The 20434-nt window shown below is 40.7% G+C and overlaps 1 protein-coding gene across 1 annotated transcript; it reads left to right on the top strand.

Moving 5' to 3' along the window:
- Positions 1 to 823: 823 nt before the first annotated feature.
- On the top strand, positions 824 to 15593 carry CHMP4C (charged multivesicular body protein 4C). The gene is made up of 5 exons (XM_027686666.1): positions 824 to 1118; positions 8183 to 8360; positions 9634 to 9748; positions 13134 to 13242; positions 15429 to 15593. Exons 1-5 carry the CDS (start codon positions 923 to 925, stop codon positions 15491 to 15493), a joined length of 663 nt encoding a protein of 220 aa, XP_027542467.1. The 5' UTR covers positions 824 to 922; the 3' UTR covers positions 15494 to 15593.
- The last annotated feature ends 4841 nt before the right edge of the window (positions 15594 to 20434 follow it).

The raw sequence follows: 20434 nt of genomic DNA, 5'->3' as shown, positions 1-20434 counted from the left end.
CAGGGGAAAACATGTCTTGTGTCTTACTTCTGTGGCTGTTTGCGTCGTCGCTCGGCTCAGGGCCTCTTCCCGAAGCGGATGGGAGGCAGCCCGGCATTCCGAGGCGCTTCTTGCATCCTGTGACCTGCGGTGTCCTTAGCGGCGCACCCGCCACTTTTGTAAAAAGCCACATTCCTTCAAAATTCAGTGTTATTTTCCCAGCCTTGACAGGCGTGCACGCCTGTGCCTTAGTGCGCTGCCCTCCCAAAACACAGCTTCCTGCCGCATGTGTCCAGTTCTGGGCCCCTCAGAACAAGAGAGACATGGAGCTCCTAGAGCCGATCCAGTGGAGAGCTACAAAGGTGATCAAGGGACTTGAGCATCTCTCTTACGAGTAAAGGCTGAGAGAGTTAGGCTGAGGAAGAACTCTACTGTGCAGGTGACCGAGCACTGGAACAAGTTGCCCAGAGAGGTTGTGGAGTCTCCCTCGCTGGAGATATTCAAGAACTGTCTGGACACAATCCTGTGCTCTAAGATGACTCTGCTTGAGCAGGGAGGTTGGACCAGATGCCCCACTGTGTTCCCTTCTAACCTTACCATTCCGTGATTCTGTGACGCGGGGAAAAAATGGGGAGGGAAACACAAACTCAGTAGCCGCCTCCGCAGCGCGGGCACCACCCGCCCGGCCCGGGTCCCTACGGCTGCCCCGCGGAGCTCCCCGGCTCCTCCTGCCCTGCCCGAAGGTGGCGGAGGGCAGCGGCAGCTCGGCCTCCTCGGGGCCGCCCCCGGGACCGCCCCGCCGCCAGGTGCGGTGCCGCCAGCCCTGGGCATAGGAAGTGCTGTCACGGCTTGTGCCGGCCAGGGAAGTTTCTGCAGGACTGGCCGGGCCGGGCCGGGCCGGCTAGACCTTTCCGTCGGCGGGCGCCGAACCGGGACCGCCGCCATGAGCAAGATCTCCAGGTTTTTCAAGGGGGGCAGCTCGGCCGCCTCCAAGGGCCGCGGAGGGCCTTCGCCGCAGGAGGCTCTGGCCCGGCTGCGGGAGACAGAGGAGATGCTCAGCAAGAAGCAGGAGTACCTGGAGACGCGGATCGAGCGGGAGCTGGCGGTAGCCCGACAGCACGGCACCAAGAACAGGCGAGGTGAGTGCGGGCCGGACCCCAGTGCCCTCCGCCCCCGCCGGGCTTGCGAGGCTTTAAATCCCAGGGCTGGAGCGCCTCTGGGTCCTGGGGTCTGTTCGGAAGGGGGACTCGGGTCTCGCCGAGGCTGTGGCAGGGCCGGGTCAGCTGACTCCGCCGGTGTGCAGTGTGAGTCGGCTGTGGGCTCCCAGCAAGTATCAACACACGCGAGGCGGGATGGTCTTTGGCATCTATTAATGTTTAGTGTACTGTGGATTCATTATGGTGAGGTGGTAATAGAATGCTTTATTCCTCACTGATTTACTGTCTGTGGCTCCCTGTGCAATACACGTGCTTTGCACCACAGTGGATGCGTGTGTCGGCTGGATACCTGGAACCCAAAATACTGCTGTTCAGTGTGGGGAGGGGATCACAGCTTGGAGATTTAGTATTGGTTGGGCGGGTGGAAAAGGAGCTGAAGGACGTGAGGATCTCCTGTATTCATGAATAAATGCATATTATCCCCACCGGTGGCAACTGAGGAAAAAAGTGATTCAGTGATTTGCCTCAAATCACATAGGATGTACATGATACAACCAAAAAATGAATGATAGTTTAGAGCATTAGTGACTACTGGTGTTAGCTGCAAAGGAGAGATACTAAGGGGTAATAAGGTCTGGCTCCTCCATATACCAGTGTTGTCATCTCTGGGAAGTAAATGATGGTAGTCAGTGTCTTGGGGTTATAAAAGGCTTTGAGAAACAAATTAATTACTTCCTGAAGTCAACTAGAGGCCTGTTTGTCTACTCTGAGATGTATTTTTCTTTAAATGCTTTGAAACAAAAGAAAACTTAGAATTAAAGGTTTCTGATGTAACGACAAGATAGCTTTTTGTCTGTTCTTTCTGTTATTTAATAATTTAAAAAATAATGCCATGTAACTTAGAACTTGTGAGGAGCTGCATGTTAGAAGTTTTTTGGTTAGCCCTATAATGTATTTGTAATACTTTAGCGTTTAGTAACTATTAGCAAAAGGCCGTTTAACTTAACTAACTTTTAGTTAGAAAGGATTTAAAATCATGGGTCAAGATGGGACAGGTTTGAAGGTACAGTTAGAGGGAGTAAAGCCAGTTGAGCATCACATCTAAGCCAGCTACTCTGCAGCATGGGAGCTGTCAGAGTTGTCACAGTCCCACAGTTTTCTACTCCACTGGCTTCAGCTGGAGTGTCTCTGTGCTGTTGCAGTGAGCTAGTTCAGGAAGGTGATCCAATTGGAAACTAATTTGCTATGGGACAAAGTGACCGGCTTGCTCCTGAGGCTGAGTTCATTGTGCAAAAGCCCAAGCTGCAGATCTGATGAAAAAAAAACAGGCTGGTCTTTTGACTGTAGAAATTCCTGGTTAAATCCAGACATTCTGCTCTGGAACTTCATCCCAAACCTGGACTATAAGCTGGCACATTTGCAGGAGGAAGAAATGCATCCTGCCTTACTCTTGCTCCCGTGCTGCTCCCTTCCTTTCCCTTAGCAGAGCTCCCTGAAGGGTATGTTTCAGAAAGCTGGATGCAGCTGTAAAATGTTGTGGGTTTTTTTGTCTGGATTATCTTTTTTGCTCAGGGTAGTTTAAGTCCTCCTTATCCAGTTGCCCTGGAATCTGCATGTGTACCTGTGAAGGAGAGGATGGTGCACAGGCAGGAATGAAAACTTGTTGGGAGAAGGTGGATCTGCTTCTCCTTTAACTCAGCTGGTTGATGCTGGTTTCAGGTGTTTGTTGGCCTTGTGCTTCAGGCATGCAGTGTTTGATATCTGAAGCTTTTCTTCCAAATTGTTGTTTCCACTTCTGTGCTTAATATGGAGTTCCCCTGGTTTTTAATCTATGAAATTGTTCATGGAGTGATGCTGCAAACTGGATTGTTGAGCTGATCATAGTTAAAAATAACTCCCTTTTATCTTGTCAGTTGCTCAGGCACCAACAGTTAAGGACAGTAAAGAGGCAGGAGTAGGGCATGAAGTGCAGTGTGGCAGTTTTTTCCATGCAAAAAGTGGTTCTAAAGCCAAAATGAGATAGTGTAAGTACAGTCAGAGGAGAAACAAGATAAACTAACCTTGCTCTGCCAAAGTGCTTGAATTTAGCAGGATAATGAGTGAACTGAAATCTCCAATAATATGTCTTCATTTGATGTGTCAATTGCTTTACAGTTTAATTGCTGTTGATTTACATATAACAGCATAATACATATGGTGTATTGTACTGTATAGTTCAGAGAAAATCTGTTCTAACCAGCATATGTGTGTATATAACATTATGTAAACATACACACAAATGAGAGAATGAAGGTTTTAATCTACATTGCCTTGTTAAAGTGAATGTTTCAAAGGGACCTCACAGGTAATTTTTAATGTGGGGGTGTTTTTTTTTCCTTAATTTTTAATTTTAATTTTGGTTTTAATTTTTCTTAATTGCATCTGTGGAGAAGCCTGAGGAAACTAAAATGGGGCTGTTCGAGACTGGAGTAAGATTTCTATCTAGAGATAGAAAATGTATCAAATTAGCATGATCTCATTTGATTTTTAGGTGCATGAGTCTGACTCAGAAAACCTAACACAAGAGAGAGCAGATTCAAGCACCAGCAATTTCTCATATGAGTTCATATGACTCTTGAATGGGTTCATGTGACATCAGTAGGCTTTACTTGATGTAAAAGCTGTAACGTGTTAGCTATGCAAATAGATGTGAAACATCACTTAAATACTTCTGGCTTTTCCTTTATGAAGTGAGTATCTCCACAGTTCCTGTACCTAGTCTGAAATTGGCTGTTAAATACATTTCCAGCATTCCCCATTAGTATCTTATTGTGGCTAGACAGCTTCAGGGTTTTTGAAACAACAGAGTTTGTTGGAATTTGTCCTGCAGAGGTTATGTGATGATAAGGAGTATTTTTTTCACACTTAACACTGCCTTTTAATCTCTTCACGTTTCACGCACACTTTTTGTGTGTGTTTTGTTTTGTTTTTTATCTCCTGCAGTACTTTTTGGGGTATCTCAGTTACAGCCAGTGCATAGCTGCCAACTCCATTGATGAACTGGCCTTTCTTCTCCATTATTTTGAAGGTCAGACAGAGAAAATTAAAGGACAGAAAGTTATACTGAATATTTGAAAACTCTATTTTAAAGGAAACATATTTTTCTGAAGTGCACTGGTGACTGTGAAAATAACATACATATGAATGTGTGTTGTTTCAGCCTGGAGTCTTTCACAGATACTAAAAAAAAAAAAAATCTAAATAAAAGGAATAAAGTTAAGAGAAGCCATCCAGAATAGAATTAAATTTCAACTGTAAAGAACCATATAGTACTACTGAGGACAAAACCTTTGAAGAAAACTGAAATAGCAAGGAAGCGTTCACAGGTAGATACTGTGTATTATGTTCAAGTGTTGTGTTCACGCAGTGCTTATGTAGCCGTGTAGCATTCCTTTTCAATGAGGTAGTTGTAACCAGGAGGCCACTGAAACCAAAGAACGGTGTGGCAGTTGTGTTATGGACAGGACAGTCATGCCTGTGGAAGGGTGCGGGACAGATTGGGAATGAGGGATTCTGGCAGGGAGGTAAGAGGAAGCCCTTAGTTGTGTTTTTGTTCTGCGAGTTGCAGGAACTGTTCTCTGATCTTCATGATCATGTTTCAAGTGTCTTGCCATGAACTGGAATACTTATAACTAGTTCAGTACCTTATTGGTCTTGAATTCAGTTGTAACTGTGTGTAGCTTCCTCCACAAGGTTTTAAGGATTATGGATACTGGCAGTGAACTTAATGGGGGTCCTATTATTTTTATGGCCTCATCAGCATTGCCTTTGGTTGTCCCTGGTGTAAGGGAGATCAGAAGTTGCAATCCATCGATCCCTTGCAGGACTGAAGTGGAGGTTTGTGAGCTGTATCCAAGAATGAGATCCAGCATTTTCACGATGGTGTTACATCTTCTGAAAAAACACTCGTTTCCTTCTTCCTGGGAATTTTAAGGATTACTGGACAATCCATTTATTTCTACTTCAGAAGATAAGATTATTGGTGCTTCCTGTACTCATGGGTGTTGGTGGTGGGCTTGGCAGGTAAAGGTGTTGTTACCATTGTGCTCTCTTTTCATTGTGATCTGTCATGAAACCATGAGAAGGGTACCACAGCTCTTCCTATTTCACTACTTTTGACCTTTCCTTTTGAAACCTGGATACTCAGTGTGGCTAGGATTACTATTGCCCAGCTGGCCATTTCTTCTTCTTTAATAAAGTATCAGCATACTAGTGATATTGGAAAAATGCCCTTCCATATGTTAATAATAGTAGTTCATTCAGATGCATACTTAAACTAACATAATAGTCTTTTGTTGTTCCAGGCACTTATCTTGACTATAAAATAGAAGCTCACATTAAAAGCAGTTTTTCCTAATCTATGAGCTGTATCCTGCTTGCTGGACTCAGAAGTACAGGGAATGTGCTAAAGCCCAGCCAACGGTTATCCGTTATGAAATGCAGGAGTTGAATCAGCTTCTTTGGAGCACAACCGAAAAAGTATATGATACTGCTTTTTTTTTCTTTTTTTTCCTGGAGAAGACCTCCACCTCTTCCTGCTTCAGTTGCTGTTAATTACACTTGTTTCCTCAGACTCTGCTCCTGCTGGAACCCATCCTTCCTGGGCTGTCTTCCTTTCTGAGATCTTTGGAATGGGTAGCACCATTTTTCAGTGCCATTCTTAGACCTTCATCGAAGTAAGTTTGTGTTCTGTGCTCAATTCGTTATTTTTTGAGAGATATGCTCTTCTGCAGTTTGGTAATTATAATGCAGTAGCATTATAATGCAGAAGCATTTTAATCCTGTAAGAGTTGCACAGAAAATTTAAAATGCTTGTAATGTGCAGTAGAAAAGCACTAAAAGTTCATGATACTCTGTAAAACACAGAGAAATAGATTTCAAATAACAAGGAAATACTCATAAATTGTCTAGGAGCTACTATAACAAACTACTGTGCAATAAAGGGCATTCATTTAATACAAATCAGGAAAATCATGTAGTGTGGTGTGGGAATTTATTATGCCTTGGTTGATAATAAAGAAGGATGAATTAATTTCCTCTGAAGTGATTTATTCTGTACGTTACTGGTAAAACTAAAGAAAATGAAGGTAATATGTTGCACTACAATAATGAGGAAAAGGTGTTTATGAATAGGTGAAGTCAAGGACTTTAGCTTCTCCTGTGGTTTCTTAATTTGGGTGTGGTTTAATTAAATGATCTTCAGAATTTTAAAAACAACTGCTTTGTGTGTCACTGCGGAAATCCATTTTCTCTCTGAGCGGCCAATAAAAACAGCACCATTGCAGAGTCCTATTTCTGAGTAATGCTGACTGGAAATACTGCCCTGTGGTAGATGCTTATTCCAATTGAAGCCTTTCTGCATTAGCTGGTTAGTGCTCCTCTGTCCACAGGGCTTTAGGGTCCTCTCTGGCACAGCTCGTGTTAGGTACAGTTTCAGAGTTTTATATTTGTCTGTAATCTCTAGCTTCCTAGGAAGAATCCAGGATCAAATTTGATTCAAGGAAAGCTACCAATAATAAGCATAAATAAATAGGTAAAGATTGTTTGGGATTAAGTAAAAATGATTTATTTTGGAATTGCCAGTGAGAATTTTACAATTCTCACATTTGCCATTTGCAAGACATCATCTGGTGGTCAAGCATCTTCTGTGGAATATGCATGATCTTTGGACCATCCCCCAAAACCTGGGAAAACCTTGAACTTGAATACTGTGATTAATCTGTTATGATTGCAGTTTGCTGTCCTGAAACATCTTACTGCATCTTAGCCTGTGTGAATGCCCGTCCTTGCACAGCTCCTGGTGTGCAGTTCTGACCTTGTTGATTCAAGCATTTGTCATCTAAGCACTAATTTTTCTAGTGTGTTCTTACACATCAAAAATCTATGCCCCCTCTTTGGAGAGATCCTAACTTCATTTGAAAAGTTGTGTATCCCAGTGTCAAGGTTCAGTATTATTGTACATGAGCAATTATTTGAAAGGATGGCAACAATAGTTGCTGCTGTTGGTTGAGTCTGAGGGGCTGCACGGCTGTTGCTTGCAGGCTCTGAACCTGATTAAAAAATTAAATGTAGAAGACAAGGGGAGGAATATGGGTGTAAATAGCATTGAAAAAACAATGTGTTAACTCAGTCTCCTGGTTTTGTTTGGTGGTTTTTTTGCCTGGCACATCTGTAGTTTGCAAGGGACAGTGGTCAGGAAATGCTTGTGGCGAGATTGTGTTCCACACCCTGAGGCCAAGAGAAAGTCCCAAGTTCTGGTAATGATTTACTCTGAGCAAAGTATGCTGCTCATAACTTAGCAAATATAAAAGACTAATCTCGATAATTTACAAAGATACTGGGGTGTAGCTGAATTTGACCGTGCCTTTGTCTACAAAGTTCTATATGTTTTCAAATTCTAAGGTTTAAAGATCATCTTCCTAAGTGATTGTAAGAAATAGATGCAGCTGAAAGCTGGAGAAATGTGAGTCCTCCTTTGATCCAACCCACCTGCCTGGTCGGGCCATTTGGGCTTTCCATTGCACTTCACAGTTACTGCTGTTGAGACAAAGTTTAGAAAGCAGCATTGCTGGAGGTGTGGTTATCATGATAGATCTTCTTATGCTGTCTTCTTTAGTTTTTGCTTATGTTTTGCAACTTCTTCTTTTCTCCTTTCCTGTGTTTTCTCCTTTCTGACTCTTCTCTCATGTTTTTCTCTTTCTTCCCCATTTTCTCTACTCTGCCTGTGTGCACAGGATGGAGTTCAAGATCTCCCGCAGTGGAGGAAGAAGCTGCTCTTCCCTGTGGTTCTAAAAGGAGTTAATCTAAAAAAGGCTTCCCAGCATGTTCATGCAACAGCATGTTGGTGATAAACAGGCTGCTGATGTGGTGTGGTCAAAGTTTGTCTCCCTGCTAGTAAGGTAGGAGGGTGAGAATTATAAATTCTGCAGGTCAGCTTGGTGCTGAACTACTTGGCCTTGCATTTTGCCATGAAAACACACAGTGCACTTTACCTCTTCCTATTCCAGCTGCCTTACAAGCACTGAAGAGGAAAAAGAGATATGAGAAACAGTTGAGTCAAATTGATGGGACGCTTTCGACCATTGAGTTCCAGAGAGAGGCATTGGAAAATTCCCACACGAACACAGAAGTGCTCAAGAATATGGGTTATGCTGCACAAGCTATGAAAAAAGTACATGAAAATATGTAAGTGCTTTCTAATAGCTTTCAAGTTGAGCTTACTGACCACTTTCAAGCTATTCCATCTCTGCAGACTGTTGTATCAAGTTACACAGTTTTTACTTCATTTTTGGTTCAGGCATCTAATGTCAGGAATGCTATTGGTGCTGCAGTGTTATATTTGGCAAAAAAATATCTTTTCTTAATGTCGAGTCTAGAAGGAAGTTCACTTAACTAGTGAGATCTGTGTGTTACCTGGGTTTTTTTTGTCTATCTTGGCAGTGGAGACTGGCCTCTGCCCTTGGTTTGTCCAGAAGAAAATTTAGTTATAGAAACTAAGTGAATTCTTTTCCTCAGAATCCATAGGCTAGATTGTGGGATTCAAAGTACTAGTTAGACCCCAATAAAAATATGACATGGACAAAAAAAATTACTCTCTTTTTTTTCTTTTATATGTCCTATGTTGTTTCAAGGGGTGTTTTCCTGCCTGAATAAACAGAGTTAAATCAGAAAGGTTTTTCTGGAAGAAGCAAACAGGAATTGAAACAATAATGAAGTTAACAATAAGGGGAAGTCTTTAAATGGGGTGCAGTTCTCTTAAGTTACCCTTGGTTCTGGTGAAAGCTTAACATCAAAAAAGATCCATGTAATCATAGAATAGATTGGGTTAGAAGTGACCTTTAAAGGTCATCTTGTCCAGACACCCTGCAGTGGACAGGGACATCCTCCACTAGATCATGTTGCTCAGAGTCTCTCCAATCTGACCTAGAATGTTTCCAGGGATGGAGCATCCACTCTGGGCAACCTGTGCCAGTGTTTCACCACCCTCACTGTAAAACACTTCTTCCATGTGTCAAGTCTAAATTGACCCTCTTTTAATTTAAAGCCATTACCCTCTATCCTATTGCAAAAGGCCCTGCAAAAATGTTTATCACTGTCTTTCTTACAAGCTCCCTTTTAAGTACTGAAAGGCCCAGAAAGGTGCTGACCTTGGGGAATCTGCCCAGGGGTGTGACTATTGCCTGGCAGAAGTCTGAGAAGCCCAGAGGGGGAGAGAGACACACTCTGCTGCAGTTTAAGTTTTGTTATAATCCCAGAGTGGAAGAAGTTGGATTGGCCAAAGCACACAGAAGCTTTTAGTGTAGGTGTTAAGGTCTGGGTGAGGAAAATTATTCCCTGTGAGTTCTGCTGTTTATACAGCCATGGGCATAAAAAGAAAATAGAGTCTCTTCCAGTGAGTCTCTTCTGTAGGATTTGAATGATATATCTTTAAAAATATGTTTCCATGTTATCTTTCCAGGGACTTGAACAAAATTGATGATTTGATGCAAGATATCACTGAACAGCAAGATGTTGCCCAAGAAATTTCAGATGCTATCTCAAACCGAGCCACCTTTGGTGATGAGTTTGATGAGGTTAGTACTTCAGGCCTGTGAGTTTTAGTTGTTAGATGACTCCACAGTTATTTGGTTAATGGTTGTGACTCCACAGTTATTGGTTGTGTATTGGTTGTGCAGTGGTTTGTTTCTTAAAAGGTGTGGATGTGAAATTCCTTGGTTCTATCTAGGACAAGTGTATTTTTTTATATAAATATAAAAATTAAATAAAAATATTAATATATAAAATATATACTAAAATATATATGTAAAATATAAAAACTACTTTTATTTATATATAAACTTTAAGAAAAGCATTTTTAACTACACTGCTGTAGTTGTTTTTCTCATTTGAACCATGGAAGGAGGAGATCACTAAAACATGTAATTTGTACTACTCTAAGTGGACACTGAAGCATATAATTTTTTGTGGTCCAAATAGATATCCGTTTGACTAAGTGCAGTTCCTGTGCCGTGAACAGGCTGCTGTTCACAATTCTGAATATTTGGACCATTTTTTTGTGGTCATTTTTGGTGCTGGGAGATGCAGGTCCTTTCCTTTTTTTCCAGATTTTCTACAGAAATAGATGCATTACATGGAAGTAATACCCATTGGAGGCAATAAGGTTTCTTCCTTGAGCTCTTTTCTTCTGAAATGCCCACAAGACATTTAGGACCTTCTGAAAATTTGTTGCAGTAACTTTCATCCAGTGCCCCTGGATTAGGTTTTGTGTATCTAAGCACATTATTACTTATTTCTGATCCAGCTGTGGCCAAGGACTCAAGGGTCAAGGGTACTCAAAATTCTTGTGATATGTGAAATGCAGAACTGGGGATCAGGTTCAGTATCACAAAAGTTTGGTATTGTTTTTCAATTTTGTTGATTTGGGATCATCAGGGATCATTTGAAGAATGTCCTGAATAATCAAACAATTCACTCTATCCCGAACTAATTTGTTCCTGTATACCCAAATGGACAACAAAGAAAAATATAAATGTGATATCGTACATATTTGCTTGACTGGAAGGAAGGGGAGGTTTCATTCAATAGTTATAATTTGTTGAAAATAGGAATAATTCTTTGTATTTTGTTCCCATTATCTGCTTTCCTGTTTTTCCACTTTGAATGTAAATAGACTTTCCAAGAAACATGTGCATTACTGGCACAAGGAATGGGATTTGGCCTGTATAAACTGGGCTTCAAACAATTGAAAAACATACTGCCATTCCATGCAACTGTACAGTGTCTTACTTTTCATCAGTGCTTAACTTTTGGGGGCCTAGCCTTAGTAAGCATGTTTTAGATTGATCTGAAAGTTCCAAAGAGATACTAGTCTAAGTTGACGTACATGGTTCCTATTCTAAGCCACTGGCACATGGGACATCTTTGTACCAGCACCTGCTTTTGCATAGGAGCCTAATACTTATAGCACTTGGGCAGTTAATGGAAAATCTGGTTTGCAGGCCACTGCAGCTTGAGAGTGCTAGAATCAATGACTTAATTGCTCAGTTATGAGGTGATTTGTGTTGGAGGATGATATTAAATTTTATTTTTTTGGAGGATGTTTTGACCACACACTTGGATGCATTTTCTCTTTGCTCATGTGCCTTGGGTGTAAGGGCGTCATGGAAGCATGTGATTTCTAGTGCTCTAGACAGGCACAGAAACATAAGGGTTCTTTCTCCCTGCGTTGACACAGCGTATGTCATGAAGAATGCAAAAAAGCTCTGTCCTGCTTGAGTAGAATGCTCTCTGGGAGAGGTGATCCTTGCCTGGAGTCCTGTTTCTGATAATCAAATGTGAAATAGACACCACCCAGTGGAGAAAGCCTGGAAACTTCAAGTACACATGGTATCTTCCCCTGCTCTTGCAGAGGCCTAGGTTCAAGAGGAGAAAGGGGATTTGTTGTAGCTATTGTGATGCACCACAGCCTACTTGTAGAGCAATTTTTGAGTTATGGGAAATTAGTAGCTAAGTCTACTTTCGAGGATGAATAGAACTTAAAACTAGAGTCTCGACTTTGAGAGCAAATGTTCTAGCCTCTACATTATTATGTTAAAGGTGTAGGCTCATGATCATTGTTTTGTTCACATCTTTTTTAAAGAATGCTTGTCATGACTGACACTTCCTCTTAATTGTTTTCTTGTTCAGTGGAGGTTGGAAAGGACTGATTTGGCATGGAATGGAGTTAGATGACCATCTAGAATTTTTCAGAAATACCTGTTGCCATTGACTTTACAACAGCTTGGACACTAACTTTTTAAGAAGCTTGTATTCACAGCACTGACTGAGGCGCTTAAAGTACAGGCAGATTTGCACCTCAGCTAAATGCTTAAGTAAAACAGGGGTCCCCAACTTGCACATTTCCTTGAGAGATCAGCTGTGAATTGAACATCATCAGGTGTAGACTTGATGCTGAAACTTTTAGGTCATATCCAAGGATTTGCACTGTAAACTAGGGCAGGTAGGCAAACTGTAGCCATTTTTTTGGCCGTAAATTATAAAACCATGAGAAAGTAAATCTAGGTAGGAAGGCCAGTGATGGCTATGCAACTATCATTTTAACTTCTGCATTTAACTTCTGCAAAGTATAAATGTGTAGGCAAAGCCTATTTCACTACCTAGTAGCTCTTCGCTATACAGACATGTTTTCCTCAGCCACTTTTGCCCATTGTTTCTTTTTAAACCATTTTATCAATGTGGCAAAGGTCCATTTCTCTACAAATAGTGTAACATTTAGCTTCCTTTCTTTGGGAAACTCCAGCCAAGGAGTAGGTTCTTTGCTTTTTTAAGAAGTGTACAGCTTTTTTATTTTTAGCATTGTACAAGTGGATTAGATCATCTGTCGAAATCAGCTTCTGCAGCTGAAACCCCAAGAGTGTTGTGTGCTTCAAGAGTGAATAGCAGGACCCAGAGGACAGTTCTGATTCCAGTGCTGCTTTGAAATTATATATAATCCTGGACTTGTGTTATAAGGCTGAAGCATAATGTTTAATGGCAGTCTACCTTATAACCAGTGGAAGCTGTTTGCTTTTTAAAATGGGAGAAATATCATGTTAAAATTAGAATCCATTGAAGAGTACAGTGTCTAGATTTGGAACAAACCGAAGGACAGCAGAGAAGCTTTTTCCCCACTGTGTTTGCCTTTTCTACAAGTACTGTACTGCTGTCAGTTTTGTTTCTAATTTTGTTCTTTGTCCTGTTTCTAACTTCCATGGTCCTTCTTTCGATGTTCAATTAAGGTTTATCGTTATTGCCCATATTTAGTAAAAATTATACTTTTAATATACTGAGTTTTGATATGTGTTTTCAGGTGTAAATTGTTTCTTCAGCAGTGCTTTGCTTCATGATATTTCAATGTGCCCTTGGCTCAGATCCCTGTCAGTACAATGAATTTGTAAGTAATGTTTTCCTTGAATTTAGGATGAGTTGATGGCAGAGTTAGAAGAACTGGAGCAAGAAGAACTGAACAAGGGAATGAGAGATGTCAGGTTGCCAAGTGTTCCATCCACATCGCTGCCTTCTCGCCCTGGTAAACTGCCTGCTTGCCATTTTACATTTCTCATTATTAAATCATGCTGTGAGAAAGGGGAGAGGAAGAGAGAGTTTCAGATATGTATTTAACTCTGTTTTAACTTTTTAAGTGTTATAAATTCCTTTTCTTACCTTTGTATCTGTTTAACAGAAAAAGCAGAGTGTAAATCTGTTTTTCTCTATGAAAGCATTTAGGGCTAAATTCTCTGTAGATTTGGGGAGACAAACTCAGGGAACTTGACCTTGCAGATGTACTGATGAATCTCCAACTGAAATGTAGTGAGATTATTGAGGAATGGGAAGACTTTTTTTTTTGCAATTAAATCCTTAGTCTCTTTTAATTAGAGTCTGACCTAGATTCAAAATGTTAGCGTCACAAAGATCCAGCTTTGTGGGGTAGTGGTTTGATATTTGCCACTGGTGTTTTAATTAGAAATGAAGGAGGCAGCAGGAAGCACATATTTAAAGAAATATTTTCATTACTTTGCTTTATTTCTACTGAACAGGCTTATTCCTGTATTAAGCTGTAGTCTTATTTTTCTCTAGTTCTGCCTTGTTCATTTTCAATTAAGCCAGAGTCACACAACTTTTACTCCACCTTTCACCATATCCCTGTTGTCCTCTATCAGCTGAAAGATTTGCTGTGTACTGAGGCTAGTAAAAGAATATAAATATTTCATGGTGAGGGCAGCACACACGTGACACAGGTTGTTTATGGTGTGTTCTGCTGCAGAACAGGTTACCTAGACCAGGTTGACTCATAGACTATTACATGTGTTTTGGCAGATGGCATTTAAATCCTGAGATGTAGTTTCAAACATTCAGACAGATTGTGGCCTTATCTACAGAAGTCAACTGCAGAACAGCTAGTAAAAAAAAATTAAAAAATTTAGAAGAGCAGTGGAAATTGCACTCTGGTCAATTATGGCTTGTTCATGCATTGTCTTCCAGCTATGGCAGTTGACATTTTTATTAAATCCAGGCTATCTCCATGTACTTCTCACTATCTTAATTTTCTGCTTCATCTGTCTGTATGGTTACTTCAGGCAAAATTATCTGGTTACAGTTATATAGTTTAAGGCCTTGCAAAACTGGCTTATGTTTTCTGAAACTCGGTGCTTACTGTTATACAGCAACAGCAAAATCAGTACAGTTAATGGATCTATAATGCTTCTAATTAGAGATGCATGTTACCCTCCTGATCATGAAGATGAGGAAACTGTGAATGGAGCAAGGCACAGTGACCTTCCCCAGTCACACAGTGAGCCAGTGGCATTTGCAGAATGAGGACAGGACTTGTGGTCTCCTGCATCCTTTTCCTGAAGGTGGTAGCTGCAGTCCCACCCCCCCATCCCCCAACACGGTGGCTCCTGACCCTGTGGCTGCTGCAGGCAGGAGCCAGCTGGCTGCTGTAAACTTGAGGGTGATGCACCCAGCAACAGTGTTCCACTGGCGTTGGGAGAGGTGCCAGTCCTGACGCACACAACCCACACACAGCCTGAGATTGAACCTGGGCTGCAGGGCATCTAGTTTGTAGGTCAGCAAATGAAGACTACTTGGGCAAGGTTTTAGTTTGGTGAATGCAGATGTGTGATAGGACATTTGGGTGCAAAGGGAGAAAGTCTGTGTGGGAGCTGATACAGAGCTGGGGATTGCTGATGCCGTGAACACAGTAGTTAACTGATGTCACCTGAGCATAGTAAGTTCAGGAATTTCTTTGTCCCTTTTAATAAATGACACCTCCCTTTAAAATGGGATGAGTTCATCTGGACTTGCATACACAGAACCTTTCAGCCCTATTTGGAAAGGTAGCAGGATGTGCAGCTGGCCGGGGTAGGTCACTTCTGCCTGTTTACATGTTGGTGAGAGAACTGGCAGCATTCTTGTGGGCACTTTCTGTCTGTGACAGCTTTTAGAGATTAAATGTATTTTCTGCAGGAGTCTTTCAGTAGGAATTACATCAGACCTGTATTTTTAACCTCAGGGTTATGTGTGAGATAATGGTAAGACAAAATAGTCACATCTCTCGTGAGCTTCATTCCTGTATTATCCACGTTCAACTTGCTACTCAGTAAATTGATCTGAGATCTTCAAACTGAAAAGCACTATGCAAGTCCTCATGCTAACAGATAAAATGGTTCTGACTGTTACATTAGTTGATGGTTATTGTCTCTTTCTCTGCAGCATCAACCAGGAGGAGAGCAGAGGATGAAGATGAAATGAAGAAGCTGGCTGCCTGGGCTTCATAAGAGCATGGTCTTTTTATAACACTGTGCATTACAGTGCAAGTGTAAAGAGCTGCAATGCTGTTTTATAACCTTACTGATTTAGTGTGGTTGCACTTCATACAGGTTGGGTGTTTTATGGCTGATCTTACTAACAATGCTGTTACTGCCATATTACAAAACTAGTTTAAAAAACAGCAAACAAAAATTGCAATAGTTTCCAAAACCTCCAAGCATCAAATTTTTTTCAGCATCGGTCAGAGATTTGTTTTCTTATTAGTAAGAGTTTTTATTATTTTTTATTTATATTTTACCATATCTTCTGGTTTGTAAAACCTATGTGCCTCACTTATGCACAGATCTGGATTCATTGTTGAAATGAGAAAGTTGAGTAAGTCATCAGTGTCCTATACTAAAGGGTTATTTGATTCAGACTATTTGAATATTAGCTGTTTTCAGCTTTATACATGCCCTGACTTGCAAGTTCCTTTGAGCCCAAGAGCTAATAGCTGTTCTTTTGGGCATGAAGATTTAAACATCTGCCTGGAGCAACTTATAGTGTCCTAGATATTAAGAGGAGACTTTTCTGTAGATTTTCTGAAGTGGGATAGGTTATTTGTTTTGTTTTAACTTTGGCAAAAATATCCCATGTACTTCTCTAGGTCAGCTTGAATTGCATTTTGAACTATTTCCAACTTGGCTGTAGAACTACAGTGATTGAAGAAAATGAAATGTCCAAGTTCATACAGATCCCTGCCAAACAAAACTGATTTTCACTAACCCTGTCAAAAATCCAGAAGAGATTTCTGTCTATTTTTCCTCTACCTTGTCTTTCTAGGGTGAGTCTTTACTTTGTATGATAATACTTATCCTCAAAGGAATTAGTAACACATTTTTAATGATGTAATTTCAAAATAGTTCTAATTTCTGAGCATTCGGGTCTTTTCTCTTACTCAGTTTATGAATGGAAGTAATACCAGTGCACTGCATTTGAAATGCCTTTTTAACCCTGGTTAAAAGTTCTGGATTACTTGTAAAGCTGATGAGTTATTGCCCAAGTGATAGTTTTTTAGCCTAAGGAACAAATGCCACTCTTAAATGCCAAACTACCACATATATGAGAAATCACTGTTCAAATGCCAGCCAAAAATTAAATAGGCTGCTTTGTACTTAGAAAGTTTATTAAATAAGACTGAAGCTCTATGCTAATAGCCTGCTGTCAGTCACAATGAAATACTAAAACACTGGAGTTCCTAGGGGTGTAGGAAGCAGTCCTTGATCTAGATTTCTTATTTTCAAATGAATTTAAATTTTACTGATGATTGAACCACTTGGGGAATAGTGGGACACTTGGTTTCTGTAGATCTGTAGCAAAAGAAGACTGACCCCTTCTCCTGTGGACTTTAGCCTGTGATTTGTTGGGTGTTTAGCTTTGGCAGGCTACAATAATCTTCAATGCGGTGGATTTTGGGTTAAACATAAGGAAATGTGTGTTTCTGGACATGGCATACTCAGAACCTTTCAAGATGAGTTCCGTGGATGAAACCCAAAATGTATCAACCCTGTGGAGAGATTCAGTTTGTCAGGACTTTCATTATCTGAGGTGGAATTGCTTTTGGTTTGTATCCATATGAAAGGTGAATCAAGCCTTGCCACTTTACTTCGGATAAATTTCCTACTGGAAAAAATTAGGTGTGTGAATTCTGTCCTAAATTTTGGAGTACCAGGAAAATTGTCTGGTTTTTTGTGAGTAAAGAAAATCTGGAACTATTAAATTTTTGTTTTAAAAACAAAACAGAAAAAGAAGGAAAGAAAGAAAGAACTGCCGTAAATTTAAAAATACATTTTGAACTTTCAGCAGGAAACCAAACACTAACAAAATGTTACTGGTTTTAATGCTTGATTAAATTCAGGATGAGATGATCCTGAAAGCAGGATTATTTTACAAAATAACAAATATTCTGAGTTATTTCAAATCCATTTGCTAATTTTTCTGGCTTGAATCCTGTTTTTAAGGTGTGCAGTCTATGCAAGTCTCTGAATTGGGTACAGAATGTATTAGCATGCACTGGTTGCGTCACCGTGCAAGGCTGGCCATGTGCTTGTGGACACTTGTGGTATTGCTAAATACGAGGCTGTGCCAACATAGTCCCATGGTTACTTGGAAAAGCTGGCTTTTAGCATCTGTTCTTGGTCAAATTAGTAGCTTACCAATACTTGGCACTTATGTAGCACTTGGCATACTTGAAGCACTCTGCAACCTAACCAAAAGAGGTCTGTTAAGCCTCCAGTTTGAAACTAAAGTGACTTTCAGTCTGCTTTGGAAAATGTGGACCTGTTGTTTTTGTGTGATCATTTTCCCTGTGAATACTCTTCATGGGAGAGAAAAAGTCCTAGGGAAGGTCTTCTCCTTTACAAGCCAACATCTGACTGCTGATCTCCAACAATGTTTTGGCCAAATGTTGATCCTGGGAGGCTTCAGGTGTCTTCAGCTTATTGATCTCAGACCAGACACTTGAGGAACAACATTTATGAAAGGTGAAGAAATGAAATTGGTCATTTGCATGAGCTGCTCTGCAAGTCTGTGTGTAGAGGCTGGTTATTCTGTAGGACAGACTCATACCATACAGGCTAGGACATGTGTGGTTGGTAAAGCTATACTCAGAAACATTGTAGTGATGTACACAAAACAAAATTCACCAGGGACCACCAGAACTGAAGTGCTCGTTGCTATATTTCTTTGGGAGACTGATTTTCTTCAAAGGCAGAGGGGTTCTAGGGATTTAATTCAGCTGAGGGAGTGGCTCTTTCCTCTGTAAATTGAGATAACACTGGGACAAATGGCCCTTTATTATTTCGAACATATGTCTCACTTCATGTCAAGATGGTATTTGTTCAGTATGTAAGCAGTCGAGAGTGAATAGTGTCAACATGTTACTGTAAATGTATTCTCTATTAACTGGAACATATTTTACAAGAGGACTGTGGCAGCAGATGGTGTACAATAGCTGACTTCCTTTCTTGTTCCTTATTTATTTTGAAAATGTTTACTTCTCTTAACAGGCTTGGACATTTTTAACCTGGATAGCTTTAAAAAGGTGAAAATATATTAATAAAAAGTGAAAATAATTAATATATACATGTAGCAAATAAATAGTGTCATGTTTGTGTTACATGGTTGCATTAAATTTCTTTTCCTATCAGGCAAAAGTCTAAGTACCCTCCTTACACTGTCATTAGGATACAGTGCTCTTTAGAGGATATGAGAATATTCAGAAACATTTTTTTTTTATGTATTGATCTTTCATCAGAATTCAAGAATTCAAGAATTTTTCCAAGGTGACTTGGTTGATAAAAACAACCAACCAATAAAAAAACCCCACCCCAGTGTATGCTGTGGTGTTTGGGCTGCATTCATTCACACTTAACAGTTGTGTTGTGAGAGATCCTTTTATTTTAATGTGCCCAAAATACCTCCCTCTCCCCACCTCTGATCCAAACATCTTATCATTTTTCAGAAATACATGTGTTTCATTTTCCAGGCCTTAGTTGAAAGGAAGAATGACTTTTAAAGGAAGAATGTCTTTTAAACATGAAAAAAGAAAAAAATACAATAGGCAAATATGAAGTGACACAGAAAATACATTTTTTCATGCATCTCATTAGAATCTGGGACCCCTGGTGGCCTAGTGGTTAGCATGCGGGACTCTCACTGCTGCGACCCTGGTTCGATTCCTCTGTCCCCCGGGCAGATGGAGCCCGTTAGCCCTGTGAGGCCATCCATCTATGAGAAGGTCACTCTAAACAAACCTACGTCCTGAGGACCTCACTGCCATTGTCCAAGCTCGCTTGGCCCCGGCAGATGAACCTTAGGATTAAAGGGTGGGCTCAGTTCAGCGCAGGCTCTGTCTCACCTAAAAAAAATCCATTGCGCAGGCTGGAAAGGTAAAAGACCTTTCCCCAAATCTTCGTTCGCGAGGACTGGCCATTATCATTAGAATCTCCTTAAAGTGTGTGTGCAGTGTCTCTCATTTTATATACACGCATTTATATTTATACATATGCATAAAGTGCTGGAGCAGTGATTTGGGACCACTGTTCATTGTCTGGTGAAAGATTTCAATTGCTTGGGCAGCTTGTGTTTGACTCTAAATCCCTAAGGTGTCACCAAATGTCCAGTGACTGTTGCAGCATGTACACATGCTGGCTGTGTATATGGCTGTAGGGGGTGGAAGAACGGGTTGGGCGTGCATAGGGAATATTTGCAATGAGAAAATATCAGAGTTTTTCATGATGTAGAGCTTATATTATTTTAATGATGTCATTTTTTTTTAGAAACATAAGGAGGAAGCTTTAGTCTCAGAAATTATTTAACAGCAGGGATTAGCTTGAACATCTTAAGAAATTACAAATACTATAATCTCACGTAGCTGCCCTATTTTCTCACATCTGTCCCCATTGCAGAGACTGGCAAGACCCACTGTCATAGCACTGTTCAGTCAGGTGTATATTGTAGGGAAATGTAGCTGGTTGATGTGACTTTGATCACAGTTTGTTTATTGTTTTGTTATCAACATGTAATTACCTGGCCATTGCTGAACTATACACTTGGGATCAATATCTGCAGATAAAGCCAGAAGATATAGTTATGAAATGTTAATGTGTGACTAGAAATTCCTGAACAACCTTGTATAGTGAGGATGGCTGTGTCTGGCAGGGTCACACTGGCCCCTCTGCTGCCCTCCTCTCCTGCACACTACACATCCTTGCGTTTTTATGTTTTGTTTGTGTGTCTGCTTAGGTGACTTTCCCTCCCTGCAACTACAGTCTTCTGGTAATTCCCCAGTTGCTGTGTAATACAGTTGATTGTTGTCTTCCTCTTTCCCAAGATCAGCTTCAGGCAAAAGCCGGTCCAGAGAGGCTGGGTGAGGGACAAGCCCAAACCCTTTACACCCGTGCGCTGCC

Source organism: Neopelma chrysocephalum, unplaced genomic scaffold (assembly GCF_003984885.1).
Source record: "Neopelma chrysocephalum unplaced genomic scaffold, ASM398488v2 Primary Assembly neopelma1_22, whole genome shotgun sequence".
Lineage (NCBI taxonomy): Eukaryota > Metazoa > Chordata > Aves > Passeriformes > Pipridae > Neopelma > Neopelma chrysocephalum.
The sequence above is the reverse complement of the archived record's forward strand: the minus strand, read 5'-3'. Positions and strand labels throughout refer to the sequence as shown.

Bases quoted from the DNA above. Each gene is read 5' to 3' on its own strand.
- CHMP4C (XM_027686666.1), top strand. From the start codon at position 923: ATGAGCAAGATCTCCAGGTTTTTCAAGGGGGGCAGCTCGGCCGCCTCC. The intron at 1,119-8,182 runs GTGAGTGCGGGC...TTCCTATTCCAG, and splicing joins CGGCACCAAGAACAGGCGAG to CTGCCTTACAAGCACTGAAG. The intron at 13,243-15,428 runs GTAAACTGCCTG...CTTTCTCTGCAG, and splicing joins ATCGCTGCCTTCTCGCCCTG to CATCAACCAGGAGGAGAGCA.